This window comes from Neomonachus schauinslandi, chromosome 7 (assembly GCF_002201575.2).
Source record: "Neomonachus schauinslandi chromosome 7, ASM220157v2, whole genome shotgun sequence".
In the NCBI taxonomy this organism is placed as follows: domain Eukaryota; kingdom Metazoa; phylum Chordata; class Mammalia; order Carnivora; family Phocidae; genus Neomonachus; species Neomonachus schauinslandi.
This window is the reverse complement of record NC_058409.1, coordinates 47,518,676-47,539,666: the sequence shown is the minus strand read 5'-3', so window position 1 is coordinate 47,539,666 and position 20,991 is coordinate 47,518,676. Positions and strand designations below refer to the sequence as shown.

The 20,991-nt window shown below is 35.6% G+C and overlaps 1 protein-coding gene across 4 annotated transcripts in view; it reads right to left on the bottom strand.

Moving 5' to 3' along the window:
* Nucleotides 1-1,823: 1,823 nt before the first annotated feature.
* SREK1 (splicing regulatory glutamic acid and lysine rich protein 1) overlaps nucleotides 1,824-20,991 on the bottom strand; it is a 41,726-nt gene continuing 22,558 nt past the window's right edge. For 2 of the 4 annotated variants that reach the window (XM_021702196.2, XM_021702200.2), the window contains 7 exons: nucleotides 20,781-20,911; nucleotides 19,786-19,900; nucleotides 14,295-14,414; nucleotides 13,542-13,916; nucleotides 9,654-9,749; nucleotides 5,584-5,728; nucleotides 1,824-4,011 (listed from right to left, as the gene is read on the bottom strand). In XM_021702196.2, the coding sequence (XP_021557871.1) occupies nucleotides 3,862-4,011; nucleotides 5,584-5,728; nucleotides 9,654-9,749; nucleotides 13,542-13,916; nucleotides 14,295-14,414; nucleotides 19,786-19,900; nucleotides 20,781-20,911 (1,132 nt within the window). In that variant the 3' untranslated portion in view covers nucleotides 1,824-3,861. The remainder of the gene's footprint in view (nucleotides 4,012-5,583; nucleotides 5,729-9,653; nucleotides 9,750-13,541; nucleotides 13,917-14,294; nucleotides 14,415-19,785; nucleotides 19,901-20,780; nucleotides 20,912-20,991) is intronic. The other 2 variants (XM_021702197.2, XM_021702199.2) reach the window with 2 other exon arrangements.

The window sequence follows — 20,991 nt, the reverse complement described above, 5'->3', positions numbered from 1 at the left end:
CAATAAACTAAACCCGTTTTTAAAAACAATATATTAAGTATTATATTAAATATAAAGTAAGTTTTAATAAATTAGTTGCTAGAACTATAAAAATACCTTAAAATAGAATGGAAAGAAATCTAGTTATTACTTACTACCAACCTCAATAGGGACCAAAAATCATTAATAGCTCCAGCTTTCATTTTTAAAATAATGTATCAATCTTCAGGCAGAATCACCAATAGAACATTTAAGAAAAACAAATTCATCCACAAACCCAAAATTAAGTAGGGAAGTCAATTTGATTTTAAAAGACTTTATATTACATTATAGTGGACTACCGCTTCCAGAAATGTAAATTAGCCCTTTTAAGAGCACTAACTTTTGAAATTTGAAAATAAACAATTTTAAATGAATATTACACTAGTTAAATAAATGTAAGAATACTAAGTATGTCTGAAAATAAAAAAATATCTAAACACATAAAGAACATATTTTGTGGAAATGGCTCTACTTCATAACCCGCCCAGTTAAAATCAGATACTATCTTTTAGTGAAAATATGACTCACTGAAATGTTAAGTTATTCAATGCATCCCTCCAAAAGGACTCATTTTAATAGCTAATTCAACTACTAAAAAAAGACATTTAAATCAAATCATATTATTTCTAATAGATTTTTTAAATGTTTAAAAGCCTGTTACTACATATTATAATTCTTAAAATTAATAATCTTCAGAGCTGACTTGGATTAAGGGTTTAAGTTTTAAGATAAAGACAGCAACATATATATAGGAATGAATGAGGTACTGGAAATAATATCACAAACGAAGTTATTTTCTTCACAAAAAAGGATTCTAAATATGAGTTCTTATTTTTGAGCATTTCAAAATTTAAGTCTCTGACATTTCTGAAGATCAACATAGCATATATAACCTCCTGAATATAAGAAATCTGAACAAAATTACAAGCTGATTAGTGTTTGCAATTATAAATTAATTAGATTAGATGGAGAATAATGAGACAATTGCAGAAGTTAAGGATTTATACTTGTTTTCACATATGAAACTAGCCTGCTTATTATGAAGGCCCATCTTAATATAAATAATTCATTATGCATTGCTGAAAAGAACAAGAGGATCAACAGAATTTGTCTAAAATGATGAATAGCAACACAATTAAGGAACAGAATGTACTCTCTGTATAATCAAGCTAAAAAAAATAATTATAAAGGGATCACATATAAAATGGCTATCTTCTTTGCCTTACCTCAAGTTTTCCTGACAACATCTACCTGGGTTGAAAAAGAATAGCCTTAAAGAAAAAAACAAAATGCCTTAAAAGAAAATAACAAATAAATGGAAACCTACCAGGCTCCTATAAGTGAACAAAGAAAAAATATGTCTTTCTCTCTCAATCTCTCTCTCTCTCTCTCTCACACACACACACACACACACACACACACACATACTCACACTCACTCCACTACCTCCAGGCCCTAAAAAGCTTTGCTTCCATAAGCCCATTTAAGAACATTTTTTCACTTCATCTGGATCTCTTGTATTCCTATCCAGGTCCAACTTTCATGTATCAGTCTTTCAAAAGAAGTATCATTATTTTAAAGCTGAATATCACCAACAGGAAAAATAATTAGCAGCAAGAACCAAATTAAGTGTGTTAACTGCCAACACAGAAAACATTAAGAGTCCAGAGTACAAGAAATAACTCAAACTTTAAATGATTGTTTTATAGACACCACACATTCATTCTCCGTGTCAAAACAATCTCTATGCCAACTAAAACATGATAAACTAAGATGCTGTTTTGAAATGCATAAACAAATACTTTCCTCTAAAATACTTAGCTTTATTAGAGAAATGGTACTAAAAATAACAAAGATTCAAACATTTGCTCTATTCTACTTACATATTATAAATAAGACAATTGTTGATGCAAGACACACACTCCTTCACAATCTTTCCATATGCACCCAAGCATTCTTGTATCAGAATAAGCTGTTTACCAGCCAACCTTATGTGGTTGAATGATTAAAATGACCATCTATACTTTACATAGTAAAGCATTTTCAAAAATTTTAATGTACACAGTGACAAAAAGGAAAAAAAAAAAACACAGTAATTCTGAACACATGAAAGAGTAATTAAGCAGCTTCATAATCAAACCAGGCTTCATTGCAATAAGGGCAATTCTTTCCATTCTCTACCAAATACTTAAGTTTCAATAGTATTAACATTAAAAGAAAACTCAAGTTGAAACCAAGTAACTGATGAGCTACTCAGCTTTTTAAATCTGTAAGTAATTCTTCCCATGAGGTAAGGCAATGGAGTAATCTGATTGTATTAGACTGCATTAAAATAATTATACTTGATTTTTTTAATAACATGCTAATTAAAAGGTGTAACTTTGGGGAAACAAAACAATAATGAAAAGATTTCTGAAACTATGAGTTATGCTTTGGGGGAAAATATTAGCAATGTTGTCATTTTACTACTTGTTACTTCCTGCAGAAAGTGAGCCTAAGAGTAACGGATGACCTATATTTTAAACTCAAGTAAACATATCCTTAAAACAAATAACCTCATGTGTTCTCCTTTACATAGAATTTCTGCACATCATTTATGAGAAGATAATTAAGAGGTAATAATTAAGGCCATCCAATGGAGACAACGAAAGTGTCTGCTTTGATTTAAGTCAAGTAAGAACATGCTTCATTTTCAATTATCACAGTATAAAACTGATGGTCCCAAAACTGCATGGTTGTTTTAAGCTCTAAAGTCATTCTTGAAAACAGGACTTCCCTCATGTTAGGTGAACTATGTAAGAAGCTCTTCTGACATACCACTTGCACACTTCTCTCTGGGAGTGAATGGAATATCCATCTACATTCCCTATGAACTGAGAATGACTAGCACATATAAAATTCTAGAAAACAGCATACCACATTGTAGAAGGCACTAAAGCTTCAGCTTGTGCTCCCATAGCCCATTTTGAAAACCCAGTTTTCTTTTCATAATGGCACCTTTGCCACCCACAGCGGACAACACACACTGCAATGTTATTCCTAATAAGCTTGGAAATGTCAACAAAGTTCAAAAAGAAATGCTTACTTTGTGGGGAGACCCAATGACTCTAAACACCGAATACTAATACATTATTATTAGTATTCGACATGGGTGCTCTTCCTTTTGAAAGAGAACAGGAGCATGCATTGTCAGTTGTTTGTTAAACCACTTAGTTAAGCAATTTTAGTCTGTAAAACTATTTTAACAAAAACAAAAACTGTTGTCCTAAACAGTGAGCAAAAGAAAACACAATAGTGAGAATTTAACACAATCACCGTAAATCCTGTGAAATGTTTAAAACTTCTTACATACTCTGCACTTACAAGGGTGTGTATATATTTGCACCGATTTCAAGCACATCATCAAATCTGTATATACTGAAATTTAAAAAGAAAAAAAAAGTAAAACAATACAAAATTCAGCAACTACCATTTTTTAAAAGAGCCTCCAATGCTTATCTCCAGTCTTTACGGATAGTACAAATTTGGATTTTTGATGTCCCATTTATTTGTAATAGTTCTTGGCAAACACTAACAAACCACATGACAAGTGTGTCAGCCACCATGGAAATGCACAGATTCTAGAAGATGAGTTTGGGTAACACATGTTATTTTCACGATGTCCATGCTTTATTTTCTTACTCCGTAACAAGATGGCCACAAAGTCACCTAACAACTAGAAAAGCTGTTAGTCTGTATCTTTATGCTCAACTGGATTTCTTCACTGTTTAACATCTTGTCGAGAGAATCAAAAGCTTTGGATTTTATTCCAGCATGTGTTCAGAGGTGCATTTGTCAGTCCTATACTGCTTCTGTTTTGGTAGAGAGGTTTTCTTCATTTGGCTGACAATTCCCATTTTGCTGTACTTTGTTTTCCTCAGTCCTTGGTGCATCCTTGTCATCTACTTCTTTGCCCACGCTTGAATCTGGTTCTTTATTGTGTTCCTTCTCCTACAATGAATATTAAGCCACACATTTAATATTTTTCTCAAGAATTGCATACTATTACATCTGGTATGGCTAAAATACATACTCTGTCAACTTAGTACAAGTAGGTATTTTCTCTCATTACCTTATTATATAAATAAGATATGCAAACATGTATCAGTATGTCCTCTGAACTTCTCATAAAAGACGGAAATTGTAAATTAAATTAGAATAAAACAGTCAAAAAGAAAGTCTAAGAAGTGTTTAATAAATGTTACTGAACTGAAAAAGTGGGACAATCTGCTGAAAGAGTTGAATTGCTCCCAAAGATGCCAGGATACATTTGTAATCTGGATACCAAAGAAGCAGAATTCAGAGGATGTAGAAAAAGGAATCACTACTCGTCCTAGCAAAGACTGCTCAAGAAGAGTCCAATTCTGCCCTCAGCTTAAAGGAGAATTAAATGAGAACATATGGAAAAATGCCAGACACACAGTAATGCTCAAGAGACATTATCAATGTTACTGACGATGACGATAAACCCCTACCAATATGAGAGTAAATAAAATTATAAGATGAAAGCTCCAGAACTCATAATTGATTTCCAAATACAAATACACTTACTGGAATAACAAAGCAATTAATGTAATTTATAAGTAGTTAAATATTTATCTCAAAAAACACCCTTACTTGGCGGAATTTGGTTTTCCATTAATTATTCTAATTCAACAAACCTACTAATCTCAGTATATGTTACAAGACCAATGATGAAAAAAAGGGGGGGGGGGGCGCCTGGGTGGCTCAGTCGTTAAGCGTCTGCCTTCGGCTCAGGTCATGATCCCAGGGTCCTGGGATCGAGCCCCGCCATCGGGCTCCCTGCTCCGTGGGAAGCCTGCTGCTCCCTCTCCCACTCCCCCCACTTGTGTTCCCTCTCTCGCTGTCTCTCTGTCAAATAAATAAATAAAAATCTTAAAAAACAAAAACAAAAACAACCAATGACGACAGAACTTTTGACAAATTTGCTGAAACAAATCTATTTCAGGAATATATATATACATACATACATATATATATATATATATATATGAAAATACCCTCAACCAGAAATCTTCGTATAAAATCAAATACATGTTATGTGTAAACAGTCTTATTGTATGCCATCCTTGGACTCCCTAAAGTAAGGAATGCATTTGTCTGAGTTTCAGTTAGCTCTTACCCCATCCCTTCAAAAATCCAGTTTAAAAAAGTTACCAGTTGAACAAATATTAAAGGACACCAAAAACATACAAGATACCACAGCCCTCAAAAAGGTTTTGCTCTAAATCTAGTTCTATGTAGGGGCGCCTGGGTGGCTCAGTTGTTAAGCGTCTGCCTTCGGCTCAGGTCATGATCCCAGGGTCCTGGGATCGAGCCCTACATGGGGCTCCCTGCTCAGTGGGGAGCCTGCCTCTCCCTCTCCCACTCCCCCTGCTTGTGTTCCCTCTCTCGCCGTGTCTCGCTGTGTCAAATAAACAAAATCTTTAAAAAAAATAAAAATTAAAAAAAAAAATCTATATTAATTTTTTAAAGCCTAAACAATGAATGACTGCTACTTACTTTAAGTGCAGTATTGTTCTTCTCCAACTTTTCCTTTCCATCTCGGTCATTAGAACTCTTTCTTGTAGAGCTTGAACGTTCTCTCTCTCTTCTTTCACTAATGTGGTCCCTTTCTTTTTCTCTCTTTTTATCCTTCTTATTTCTGCTATAAGAACAGTGATAATACGCCAGGTAACTTCTAAGAAATTAAAGACCTACTATGTTGTTGACAAAACAGTCTTATCTAACACTAAAGCAAATGTAATCTGGTTTGACCAAGTAACATAAACAGTCCTAGAGCCCCACCTGCTCCACCCCATACCCCAATTAGTTTTTTAAAGATGCCCAAGTCTTTTTTTGCAGAGGCCACCATGCGTTCACAAAAAACACAATTTGGTATTTTCAATTTATTTGTTCAAGATTTATTTATCAGTCTCAACTGTAATGAGATTAAAATAAAACCAAATATATGGGTTTTTTACCCACCTTTTCAAAGCAAAAAATGAATAAGCAGAAAGAAATGAAAAGGATAAAGAATTAGAGGTGGTTCCCAGGGAGGACTGAATGACTGAGTACCAGCAAAACTTGAATTTCAAATAACCAGTGCTACTGCCCTTGTCATTCACCATTACAAACAAGTCACACCAATTCAAGATCAAAAGTTAAGAGAAGACTACATGAACAAGTTCCACTGATAAAAACAATGTACCTTTAGAATTAGAGGGAAAAAACAATGCATTTCCAATCAGAAGCATAAGCTGCCTTTCTACTTTAAAAAGTTAGCCTTAACGTGGAATTCTAAGCTTTTTTCTCTTAATAATGAATAATTCAAAAATAAAGACAAAGACCAAGAAAACAAAGAAACTGAGCAAAAAGACCTAAGAACATATGAAAATTTAGTATAACAAAGGTGGCATCTCAAATCATTGAGGAAAAGATGACCTTTTATAAATAAAAGTTATGGAGACAACTGGATTATTATTTGGTAAGTGATAAAACTTGATCAATATCTCATATCTCATTCCACAATATATAAATAAGTCCAAATGGATGAGAGACCTAAATTCTTAAAATAAAATACAAGTGCTAAAAGAAAACATGGGTAAATTTCTTTACTATCTGGGTTTTGAAAAGAAAGATTTTTTAACCTAACTAAAAATCAGGTACAATAAAAGACTGATAAATCTGCCTACATAAACCTTGCAAGGAAAAAAAAAAGACATTACCATATTCAAAAGAGAAATGACATATTTGCAACATATGTGTGCATCTTTCTACATAATTTTTAAATGTCAAGGGAACAATCACATCAAACTGAGTAAAATTCTTAGGAATAAATTTAACCAAGGAGGCAAAAAATTTGCTGAAAAAGATGAAGAAAAATAAATAGAAAGACATCCAGGCTTATGGACTGGAAGACTTAAATATTGTTAAAATGGCAATACTATCCAAAGCCACCTAGAGATTGAATGCAACCCCTATCAAAATCCCATTGTTGTTATTGCAGAAATACAAAACCCCATCCTAAAATGCATGTAGAATCTTGAAGGATATCAAATAGCCAAAACAATCTTAAAAAGAACAAAGTTTGAAGGCACAGCATTCCCAATTTCAAAACTTACAAAAACAGCACAGTATTACATAAACAAAGAAAATAAACCAGTGGAATAGACCAGAAGACCCAGAAATAAACCCCCACATATATGATTCAAATGATTTCTGACAAGGATGCCATGACCCATTCAATGGGGAAAGGACAATCTTTTCAACAAACTGACACTGGGAAAACGATATCCACACACACAAGAATGAAGCTGGACCATTATCTTATACCATATTAAAAAGTTAACTCAAAATGGATCAAAAACCTAAATATATATGCTAAAGCTATAAAATTCTTAGAAGAAAACACAGGAGAAAATCTTCATGACATTGCATTTGGCAATGTTTTCTTTGATAGGACACCAAAAGCACAGGCATCAAAAGGAAAAAACAGATAAATCTGACTTCATCAAAATTAAGAACTTTTGTGCAGGGGCGCCCAGGTGGCTCAGTCGTTAGGCGTCTGCCTTCGGCTCAGGTCATGATCCCAGGGTCCTGGGATCGAGCCCCACATCGGGCTCCCTGCTCAGTGGGAAGCCTGCTTCTCCCTCTCCCACTCCCCCTGCTGTGTTCCCTCTCTTGCTGTGTCTCTCTCTGTCAAATAAATAAATAAGATCTTTAAAAAAAAAAAAAAAAAACAACTTTTGTGCATCAAAGAATACTATCAAGAAAATGAGAAGCCAACCCACAAAACAAGAGAGATATTTGCAAATCAGAAATGCTCAAAAAACAGCAATGGAAGTGTAGGGGAGGATCAGCCTTACTAAACATTAAAAAAATACTACACAATTTGAATAATAAAAAGCATGGAGCATTGGTACACGAATCATCAGTCAAACCAACCCAGCAGCAGCGAAGGCCCAGAAATAGACCCAAACACAAAAAGAAATATATAGTACCTGAAAAGGCAATATAAGAAATCAATATTAGAAAAATTGAGTTTTTAATAAATGATACTGATCAAAAGAAAAGCATATAGAAAAATAAAGTTGGACCCACATGCCATACTATAACATAAGGATGAACTCCTAATGGATCAAAGATTTTAATGCAATAAGTAAAACCATAGAAGTATAAGAAGAAACAAGGGGGGCATTCTCTTATAATCTTGGAATAGAAAAGACCTTTCTAACTTTATATGACTCAAAATCCCGAAGTCATTCAAGAAAAAATTTGAGGGGCGCCTGGCTGGCTCAGTCAGTAGAGCATGTGACCCTCAATCTCAAGGTTTTGAGTTTGAGCTCCACACTGGATGCAGAGTTTAAAGAAAAAAAAAGAAAGAAAGAAAAAACTCGGGAAATTATTAAAAAAATCAAAATCCTTTGTAAAATCAAGTCTCATAATATTTTCTGAAAAGAAACAACAAAGTAAGAATGATACCTAGTATCAAATCACTAAAGAAAAGTCTCCCTAACACAACGGCGCTTGGCTGGCTCAGAAGAGCATGCTACTCTTGATCTCAGGGTCCTTGAGATCGAGCACCATGTTGGGGGTAGAGTTTACTAAAAAACAAAAAACAAACCAAAACCAAAACAAAAAAACAAAACTTAAAAAAAAAAAAGAATAATCACTCTAATACAAGAAGAACCCCTGGAAATAAGAAAAACAAACAAAAAGCAGAGCCCACAAAAAAAAAAAAAAATGGGCAAAGCATACCAACAACTCACAGGAAAGGAAATACAAATGGCCTTCAAATATATGAAGAGAAGGTCACCTTCACTCCTAAGAGAAATGCAACTAAAATTACTATATACTGATACCATTTCTCATCTATCAGACAGACAAAAATCCACAACTGTAGTAACATGATATGGTGTAGCTGACAGAAAACACTCTCGTACACACCGGCTGAAGTGCAAATTGCTGCCAATCTTTACGGAGGGTGATAAAGAAACAACTCTCAAAATTATAAACACACTCTGACACAACAATACCACTTTTGGAATTTTCGCACACAGCTGCACACAACAAAGTTAAGTCTAAAGCTATTCGTTACAGTATGGTCTAATTTGTAATAGGAAAATTAAGCAAACCCATTCTACTGCAGGCTGGTTAAATAAACCAAGGTAGTGCCACACAATGGAAGTCCATGCAGTTCTAAAAAAAAGAATGAAGCGGCACTTGCTGATGAAAGCTCTCCGGGCAGTTGGGTGACAAAAAGCAAGGGCACAACAGTGTGTTTTTTGTGCTAACTTCTGCATAAGAAATATGAAAAGAAACTATAAATTTCGATCTCGTATATCTCTACACAAAACTGGAAGGATATACAATACAAAAAAGTTAAGTCACTACTTATGGACACACAGTAGATGAGTGCATGGATGTAGTGAAGACCTACAGAGGTATAACTTTTTATACTGTTGGGATTTCTGAAACATGCAAATGTATAACATATTACTCATTCAAAATATAAAGTTTAAAAATAGATCCAAAAGAAGATTTTTCTTCCCCCGCTCCATCTTCAGATTTAGCACACACTTTCAACCTACCTCCTAGGGGATGGAGATCTAGAAGATTTCCTTTTTATAGTTTTTGATGTTCTTGGTGATCTGGAAGAACTCCTGCTCCTCCTCCTACGCCTTTCCCTGAAAGTCAAAAATACATCATTTAAAAATATAGCAATTTTAATAATGGGCAATTCAAATACACAAAAGCAAAAAGGTCCTTAATGCTCTCAAGTTAACAGTCTTTCAAAGACCAGTTTAAACTCATGTCCTTTAAGAACATGTTCTATTTTCTAATATTAGTACAGGTCAAATTTTGAACCATAAATTTTACAGACATGAAAATATGTTCTAAGATTTCGTAACAGAAAAGGAAGAGGACTCCTTTTCATCTGGTTTATCTGAACAAGAATTTCCTGAATAGAAAAAATATTAATGGATATTTCAGATTCTGTTTTGCTTATCCAGATCCTTTGTCCTGCATCTAGCTCCTTGCTGCCCCACTGTGGATTATTTTATAAAAGATTAAGGTGGCTTGCAAGATGTGAACTTTACAAATCCAAGCATTTAGAATGTCTCTAAAAAAGCATTTACATTAATCTATTTCACAGAGAAATTGTTTTACCCTTCAACTTCCTACCATTTTATTGTTCTATTCATTTAAAACCGAGTGCACAAGTTGCTTAGAAGTAAAATAGTTAAAACCTGGGCCTTAAATATGAAATAAAAAAATAACTACTGGATTAACAGTGTTTAGTATTATTAAAAACGATTTTCTTTAACATGTTAGCAAATGATGCATACTCAAAATTACTTCATTTAGAAGCATGGTCAACTGAGAAACAATGAATTTCAAGATGTCCATAACTCAGGGGATGACGCACTCAGGAGGACATACTTACTATGATTAATGTGTCCAACGATCTCACAAGGAGCTCTAATAATTAGTGGCCATACAGGTGAAAGAACCAAATCCCCTAGAATCCAAGTCCTCCATACAACCTCAGTAAGAATATTCTAGGCTAAAGAAGCATTTTGCCTACATTTTTCATTATAAAATAAATATTAGATAATGCTCAGATGTGGTAGATACAGTATATGTTAAGACCAAATTAGCCAAGAACTTTGAAAACACCATCAATTCCAATTTTACCTAAAGCTCTCTCCTCCATTACCCAATTTTATTTCCAAGACACCCCAATATTATACTTCCTGACTAATGTGAAAATAGGTGAAGATATTCCATTCAGTCAATGCCATTCTGTAACAGCCCAGCATAAATACCATAGATACTTATTTCATAGCATGAGAATATCAATGTATGTTAGACTTTGTTTACACAAAATGGTTCCACCCTGACCAGTTTTGACTGTTTAACTTCGTTCAGGAAGCACTATGTACAGGTGGACATCTAATAACTAACAGCTGATGATAATGAGCGCTAAGGCTGGATAGACAGCAATCTAGAACGTCAATTAGTTGAGAAAGAGGCAGTCAGGGGTAGTATAGGGAACTGTAGTTGGTTAGACTTAGATTTAAATTTTAGTTCCATACCTTACCAGCTGCATGACTAAGGTCATATTACTTAATCTGAGTTTCAGTTTTTCCAACTGGAAAATGGAGTTAATAACTCAAGCTTGATAGTATTGTTATGAGGATTTAGGATGATACCTATAAAGTACCACGCACAGTCTCTTGCATATACTTGGTGTCAATATTTTCTCCTTTCTCCTCACTAGCTTTATTGCTAGTTACTGTAAACATTGAAAGTTGCTTAAATATCAAAATTTTCTTTAAAAATGTAGATTGGGGGCGCCTGGGTGGCTCAGTTAAGCGTCTGCCTTCGGCTCAGATCATGATCCCAGGGTCCTGGGACTGAGTCCCACATCAGGTTCCCTGCTCAGCGGGGAGTCTGCTTCTCTCTCTCTCTCCCTCTACCCTTCCACCCCTGCTTGTTCTCTCTCTCAAATAAATAAAATCTTAAAAAAATAAAAAAATAAAATAAAAACGTAGATAAGAGGATGACGTTGAACATAAAAATACCAAGTACTCTATTTTTCTGAGCCATTAAAACGTTTCCTGTTAACTAAACAAATCAGAGCACATGAAAAACAGAAAAATGCTAAAAGATGACAAATTTTAACTCTTCACCAAGCTCTTATGAAAGCACAAAACGTGCCAAACTTCAGAACCTTTAGAAACTAACATTAGTCAGCATTTCTTCCCCAGGCCCCAGAGGTTAGTTAAGAATATATTTAGGAATGAATGTAAACATCTGAACTTCCTTAAATGTCAAGCAACTTAAAATGGCCACCGAAAAAATTAATATTTCAAAGTCATCCCAAAAGTAAATTCAACTGAATTTAAAAGGGATCAAAACATTGTTTTGTGTTACGAAGGACAATAACTAAATGATCACATAAACACAAAGGAAGGTGTGACAGATAATAAAATCACAGTAAAGGAACAGGCTTGCAAGGCTTGACTGATGTCCACAGCAATGAGACTAAGTTAATTCTTCAGTTTCTGGTTCAGTGTGCTGAAATATGGTAGTGATCTGTTTATTTTAAGCCCCAGTTAAACATACACTGTTGTTTTCAACTTTATGCTTCTGCAGCAGTTTCTTAAAGCAGGTACTAAGTACTGATTAGAGAATTCTCAAACTTAATCTCTTAAAAAGAAGAGAAAGAGCTACCGTATTTCTAATTTGGAAGTGCAGAGCAGCAGATGGAAAACTTCCCAAAAGCTATGGTATTACCATACTTTGAAACCATGATAATAATAGTCTTCTCACAGACTTACTGTGAGGAATAAGATTAGTCATAAAAAACCGTGCAGAGACAAAATCTGGCATTTGGTAAAACATTCAATAAACACCTGCAATTATCTTGTAATACCTAACGAAAGACTGGTATTAAGAACAAGCTATTGAAACACAAAGTTAGAAAAACAGGAAATACACATTCATTTCCAATTACCTTCTGTGAAAATCACGATTAAAAGAGCCATAAAACTTGCTAAAATAGGTGTTTTATTCAGTATTTTTAAGATCTAGTTTAAAACAAGTTTAGGAACCTCCATTCACTCAGTTATTGTATCATGTGGAGTAATGGATATAGGTTTAAATAATCTTGAATCAAGGGAAGGTCCTATGTCCTCTTTTTGCAGCTGTTACTATGGCAACCTGCTGCCACCTGGTGGCAGTGTACTTATTAAGAGGGAACAGTCCTAAGAAAAAAAGAAAGACCTTAACACTGACAGATCAGGGGCGCCTGGGTGGCTCAGTCGTTAAGCGTCTACCTTCAGCTCAGGTCATGATCCCAGGGTCCTGGGATCGAGCCCCGCATCGGGCTCCCCGCTCAGCGGGAAGCCTGCCTCTCCTTTTCCCACTCCCCCTGCTTGTGTTCCCTCTCTCGCTGTCTCTCTCTCCGTCAAATAAATAAATAAAATCTTAAAAACAAAAAACAAACAAAAAAAATTGACAGATCAAGGAAAACCAAAATTTAAATGTCATGCACTCAACAAACAGAGCAGTAAAAATCACTTAAATGAAATTTTAATAATCATTCGGCATATTAAAATTTACCAAGAAGTCAATTCTTCCATTTAAAAAAAAAAAGGAAGAAAAAAGAAAAACTCGTCCTTGCCATCTCATCCTCCAAAAAAATAAGCAGCAGCGGCCACTGTCAGCACCAGGAATTACGAAGGATAGTTAAAACTTTTCAAATAACTTTGCCCAATTATCATCTCTTCCACCTCATAGGTTCAATACTGTGGCAAGCGCTCTACTAGAGAAAATGCTTATTCTGCAATTAGAGGGCAATGATCTGGTTATTATTGTACTGTTTCCACTTACGTAGCATAATCTCTTCCCCCTTGGTTAAAACTTACATTTTCATTTGTCATCAGTAAAAAATTTAAGCATTATCAAACCTGCTGGAACTACGAGATCTTCTTGATGCGTTGTAACTTCTGGGTGGTGTTCTGGATTTTTTATCCTTCTTTCTTTTCTCATCTATCTCTTTCGATCTGTCCTTGTCTCGTTCCTTTTCTTTGTCCTGTTCCTTTTCCTTGTCTCGCTCCTTGTCATGTTCTTTCTCCCGCTCTCTCTCTCTGTCCTTTTCCTTGTCTTTATCCCGGTCCTTTTCCCGTTCTTTATCCCGGTCTTTCTCTTTGTTTTTACCCCGTTCCTTTTCTTTTTCACGTTCCTTCTCCCTGTCTCTCTCTTTTTCCCTTTCCTTTTCTCTATCTTTTTCTTTCACTCTTTCCTTTTCCTTGATCTTTTCTCGGGTGTCTTTTCTCTTGTCCCTTTAAAAACAAAAATAAATAAATAAATTCACAACTAAAATTATTCTACTCCCCAAAAAGGACCTCCCTCTCGTTCCTCAACAATTATCAATCCAAAACAATTTATACTAGTTTATAATACATTACATGATAATCTCTATATAACCCAGGTGTACATGAAGCTGTTAGATGAAAGAGTTACCGGTTTAATTATGTATTTTAGAAACCTCATGAGTCATTCTAATCATCATCAGATTCAAATCAATGGCAATCAGTATTAATCACTACTAAAACAATCAGAAAAAAGTTTACTGTCTCTCATTAAAAACCTAAACCACAATCATTTTTTAATTAAGTGAAGCCACAAGAAAAATTACCACTAATTTCCCCAAAACTCACCGTGAACGCGAACGACTCCTTGACTTCCGTCTCTCCCTTGATTTAGAGCGTTTTTTATGTGGGCTCTTAGATCTACGTCTGTCTTTTTGTCTTGAACGTGATCTATTATGGGATCTACTCCTAAAGAAAAACAAGTTGTTAGAATGTCAAAACTTACTCTTAAAATTTCAATTTTTAAAAATTTAAGATGTCTTTCAAGTGAGAAAAATTTAAAACCTATCCCAACAGTACTTATCAATATTTTAAAATTCCCTATTACATAACGCCTCAGATTATTTCCAGTAATTTATTTATTGGCAACTTTACCAAACAGTTCATTTTGAGAACACAAAGTGAAAGAAATTATTTTCTATGTCAGACTGAAGCTGTTATTTTCAAGTGTGGCTTTCTTGTCTAATTATTATATGCCTGTTACTGTAACTTCTCCCACAGAACAAGTGTGTATACCATAAACTAAATTTAACTCTTGACTTGCATGTAATTGCTTGTGGTTATACTTTCACAAGAAATAGTGTTTTTTCTGGCTCAAGAGTTTCTCTAACTGGCTGTGTGATGTGTGTCATAACATATATTAAGAATGTATAAGGAAGGGGTGCCTGGGTGGCTCAGTCGTTAAGCGTCTGCCTTCGGCTCAGGTCATGATCCCAGGGTCCTGGGATCGAGCCCCGCATCGGGCTCCCTGCTCCACAGAGAGCCTGCTTCTCCCTCTCCCCCTCCCCCTACTTGTGTTCCCTCTCTCGCTGTCTCTCTCTCTCTGTCAAATAAATAAATAAAATCTTTAAAAAATAAAAATTAAAAAAAAAATTAAAAAAAAAGAATGTATAAGGAAGCACAGTACTAATTACGCTGCTAGCGTGACAGGAAAATAAACATTACTCATGAGTTGAAGATATAGATAATTAAATGTTGGATTTGCAAGACCTCTTGATTTTATAACTATATAAACATAGCTATTAAAAGAAACCTTTTTTTTAAAGATTTTATATATTTGAGAGTGTGAGCATGATCAGGGGGAGGGAGGGGCAGAGGAGAGGGAGAAGGAGACTCCCTGCTGAGCAGGGAGCTCAACACGGGGCTTGATCCCAGGACCCTGGGATCATGACCTGAGCCTAAGGCAGACGCTTAACCGACTGAGCCACACAGGTGCCCCCTAAAAGAAACCTTTATTACTGGAATTCTTGCGGGAAAAATAACGTTTACTCCAATTCTGAAATTCTCTAGGCTCCTTATTCCCACTGAAATAATGCTTAAATAATGTGATTTTTATCCTAGCAACTATTTATTAAAATATAACAAAACTGAATGCACACAAATAACAAAGTAATGAGACTCACCAGCTCTGGAGTGAAACAATCTGGCTCTGACACTCAGCTCTGCCACATACTAGCTGTGAGAACTCTGGCTACTCACTTACCCTCTCTAAGCCTAGTTTCTTCATCTACAAAGTTGGAGAATCATACCTACATCACCTAGGGCTATAATGAGGACTAAATCAGATGACGCATGAAAGACTGCCTAGCAGTCTCGGGCACAGAGTAAATGTTCAAAATTCTTAACTCTCAAGATCATCAGCATTAATAATTAACATAAATGAAAACTTTAAGTTACAGCTTTATTTATTCCAAGGACATCAAATGAACTTCCACAAGTATGCTTTATATAATTAAAATTCATCTTGATAGTCATGTTTTCATGAGTTAAGTTAAAACAAAGATCTATAAAAGAAATACATACAGTTAAATTCTTGTGGTATGCTAAGAAGCCAGAAAAATCTTGAGACAATTTTCAATTAATAATGAAATCCTGTTTTTTTAAACACATTTTTCAGTTAGTTAAAATGTTTCCCAACAGCTAATTTTCAACTGAACCACTCATCTATTTTACGGTTTTAAAAATTATACATTTATTTTCATACCGTATTTTCAATACAAGAAGATAAGCCACAGTTTGTTGAAATCTTTATTACTAATAACCCAAGAGACAATGGGGCAAGTGGTAGGTAAAAGCAAAACTGCAAAACTTAAGACATTTTTAATCCATTTACAGACATCCACATAAGGGGAATGTTCTATAAGGCCTTTGCTTCTATGTACTTAATAGAAAGTCTTTACATTTCTGTTCTACTTAACCTTGCTAAAAATATACATAGTAATTTTGTTTTCCTCAAACACTGCTTTCCAACCTTAATTAAGCAAAGAAACACCTTTTAAAAAAACAAGTATAGCCTTAGGAAGTAAGAATTAATTTTAAAAACACTGATCACTTGGCTTCCCACCTTACCCCTACAGGTCCTCAGAGTTTGGAAGTCCCAAGGGTAATTACTGTATTTTAATTCTGACATTAAATATTTTCATGTCCCTATTTCACCCACTAGTCACCTCCAAACAAGTGTTCTGATTAGGAATGCTAAAAGCTTCCAGTCAAGAGCAAATCTAATCCAACCAAAGAGAAAGACTTGAGTTATCATTAGGAGATCTCATTTCAGCATAATGTGCAAAATCACATTTATAAATTAAACTGTAAATACAGGGCAACTTAGCATCATGTCTCATCAAAGTTCAACTCTAAGTCCGCTGTTTCCCATTAAAATACTATAAAATGTCTTATAGTTCCCATGCTGGTCTGTCAAGGTTACTTAACTTTAAAATATAATAATTACAGTACTACCCACCTTTTCTAACACTGTCCTTTGAAAAACACACATATAAAATTTTGAACAAAGTCAAAATACATCTCCCCAGTCCTAGCCAAGATCACAGTGACAAGAAACCCCTTCCTGCCTCCTCCTATACAAGGGGAAGGAAAAAAGAAAGGATAGGGGCTAGAGGGAGGCTCCAGAAGCATCTGAGAATGCTGAGAAAGTAGAAGAAGGTGGGCCTTCAAGAGCAAAGGCTCCTGCAACTCGCACTCCTGCTAATAAGTCTAGTGGGGCAGAGCCACAGCTAAGGGTATCAAATCCCACTCGCAGGGGAAGCCAAGAAATGCCTGCTATCCCCCTCCCCTACCAGGGAAGATCCTTCCATGCCAAGATTCTTAAGTCAAATGTTTTCAGTTAAGGGATTTTTTTTTCCCCTTAAAAAGAACCTTTCTTCTTTTGTATTTCTTTATGAACTCACTAGAGGCTATATGTGTTTCTGTACATGTATAAAAATAGTATAAATTTACACACTACATAAATATATGAGAGCGTTACAAGTATGTGTATGTATGCCAAAAGCAAGTAATTTCTAATGCTACACAGTCAGACAAACCTACAGGAAAACATTCTCATGGGGGCGCCTGGGTGGCTCAGTCGTTAAGCGTCTGCCTTCGGCTCAGGTCATGATCCCGGGGTTTTGGGATCGAGCCTCACATCCGGCTCCCTGCTAGGCGGGAAGCCTGCTTCTCCCTCTCCCACTCCCCCTGCTTGTGTTCCCTCTCTCGCTGTGTCTCTGTCAGATAAATAAATAAAATCTTAAAAAAAAAAAAATTCTCATGAATTAAGAACAGTAATTAACAAATTTCATTTTAGACTGAAAAACCCTTCCCCTACTAACCCTTGGAAGGGGAAAATATCCAAATATACCTAAAATGATAAAAGCCAGCACCTTAAGCAGAGAGTTAAATAAATCTGCTCCAACAGATAAATCTTCACAGAGATTATCAAGGAAACGATGTTAATCAAGTTTTGCTTTTTTCCAGCCTCATAAAACCACTAAGGTAGTGTATTTGGAGCACAGCTCTTGTAATCAACATAAAATGAAATTCGGGTCAATGGTCTTTTTCCTCCTCAGAAAAGAAGTAATTACTCTTGAGCTCAATTTTATATTTCCTTTATCTCCTTCACCTTCACCACATCCTGTCAACCTGTAGAAATGTCCACAATCTAGTGCCACTGCTTCTCTACCACTTTCCTTCTCCAGCGCTGGCTTCTGTTGCTCTAACGTATGCCTTGTACATGCAACAACTTCCTTCACCTGGACCTGAACTTGCCTTACTGGAAACCCTTGAAGGGAGACAGTAAAACCGTATCGCAAAAGAGACCTTACAAACAAAGAATAATGGAGAAGTATACACCTTGATATCACAGAAAAACAGACTAAACCGAGCTTGCTGATGAGGCTCAACTACAGCATACCGGTTCCCTTTTCCCCTCCTCTCAAACCTTCCTCCTTCTCTAATACCACCACACACGCCGTGCACACACACGCACATACACTTTTCTCTACATCTTCTCCTTAGACCTACGTGTGTACATATTAACACGCAACTGGGATCCACCATATACATTCTCACATTTCAGTAACACCTCCCTCCATATCTTAAAGAAGACAATAAAATTTTTCACTTTAAACACGATTCTTAGGGCACTTCCAAATCAAAATGCTGTTGCAAGTTCACGTTTTGAGGTCCACTTCAGACTAAGTACAACACGACAGATTTTTTATTTATTATTATTTTTTAGATTATATTTGACACAGAGAGAGCATAAGCAGGCGGAGTGGGAGAGGGAAAAGCAAGCTCCCCCCTGAGCAGGGAGCCCAATGTGGGGATTGATCCCAGGACCCTGAGCCGAAGGCAGACATACTTAACCAACTGAGCCACCCAGGCGCCCCACATTTTTTTTAAAAAAAGAAAATTAAAATGACAGAACTATGTTCCAAAGTAAGATAAACAGAACAGAAACAGAGCTTAAGCATAATACAGTAGCTGGAACTAAAGCTGCAAATTTACTGCTGTGTTTCAGATCCCAAAGTGGGTGCAGGAGGCTCTTATCATCAAAAATGCCAAAGATTGGGGCGCCTGGGTGGCTCAGTCGTTAAGCATCTGCCTTCGGCTCAGGTCAGGATCCCAGGGTCCTGGGATTGAGCCCCGCATCAGGCTCCCTGCTCCGCGGGAAGCCTACTTCTCCCTCTCCCACTCCCCCTGCTTGTGTTCTTTCTCTCGCTTTGTATCTCTCTGTCAAATAAATAAATAAAATCTTTAAAAAAAACAAAAACAAAAAAACCAAAGACTTAAAGCACCTTATTTGACTCACGGAACTAGAGATAAGTAGGTACTGGAATCCAAGATATGAGGTGCTACTCCCCCAAGCCTTGAGTAGCCGGGGGGGGGGAGGGGGGGAAGGTGCACACAGCCATTACAACAATATTTCAGCATCACCATACATATATATTCCCTTTTCTCCTTTTCTCAAGAAAAAGAATGAAAAGTTTCTGCCAGTCCTATATAAAGAATAGTTTATTCTTAGAAGAATCAGGAATAGAGCACCTTAAGAGAAAACCAACTTCTAAAACAGAAAATTGAGATAATAAAAATTATGTATCAATTAGATAAAATTTCATTCTTAACTACAGTATTATAATTAAAGCAACATTTAATGATAAGCATAATTCCTGGTGAACTCCACTGAAATTTCTAAATTCTGATACATAAACAAAAACTCAGAAAATCTTAACTATTTTAAATACTAGACCAAAAAAATTTTAAATATGATAGCAGAAATTCTCACCTGTGTTTTGACTGTGATCTTTTTCGTCTAGAATGGGATTTTGAGCTAGACCTGGATTTTGAACGAGTGTGGGAACGAGATCGACCGCCTTTTCTTTCATTGCTCTTTCCAGACTCTGGGAGGAAAAAACCACTTTGCAGTGTAAGCTCAGAACAATTAAAGATCCCAGTTAATAATCAGGCACAAGTGGAATGTACCACATATAGTGCAAGGGGCCTACTCTCTGTACATCCTCCTCCTGTGCAATTATCCTTCAGAAACATCCAAGAAAGTCATTGCATAAACTCGTTGAGTGCAGCCACCCTGCAGCAGTACATATAAACCAGATGATTATAAACAGCTGTTCGTAATATTTTGTTGCTGCCATAATGTACGATTATAACATGTTTGTAATTCCTATGACAGTGATTTTAAATCTTCTCTCCATTTATTTTGCTAGCAGTGAAGCTTAAATTCTGAGTGCTAATGTAGAAAATTTGCTCAACTGTAAACCACCTAGACATTTTTAGATTGGATTTTTAACTTTCCGTAAGCAACATGAAAGTCTGAATAGGTGTTCCTTTACCTTGCTAAAACAGTCTTTGTATTTTGCCAATCATGGGCTCTCTTTCCTATTTTTAAAATGAGAACTGTGAAGGAAAGTGAACCTGCTTGATTATAACCTTTTAATTATATTTATTCTTACTTTTAGCCTCACAATAACATTTACACTTTGCTTTAAGCCAATCACTTGTGAGCACTGACTTTGCTACAAAAACATACAGATCTGATTAACTCAAGCTAATATGCCTCAATTCAGTATCATAGGAAAACACAACATTTGTGCTAACCAGTTCTTTGACCTTTGACACTAGTAAGTCACTTACTCTTTCTCGAGTTTCAGTCTTCTTGTTTGTAACATGGAGGGACTAAACAAGATAATTTCTAAAATTCCTTCCAGTTCTATGGTTCTATGATCTTAAACTGCAACCTATGTAACAACACCGTGGCCTTACCTGGTTCAATGGCTGCTGAGATAAAGGACTGAGCCTCTCGTACTCGCTTCATTACTTCTTCTAACTCCTTAGCTGCAGCCTGAGGTGTCATCTCAGGGGGTTTTACTATTGCATTGTTGGAGTGATTAATTCTAAATTAAAAATATTAGCATATCACAAATACACACCATATTTTACAAAATATGAAACAAATGTTTATGATACACATATT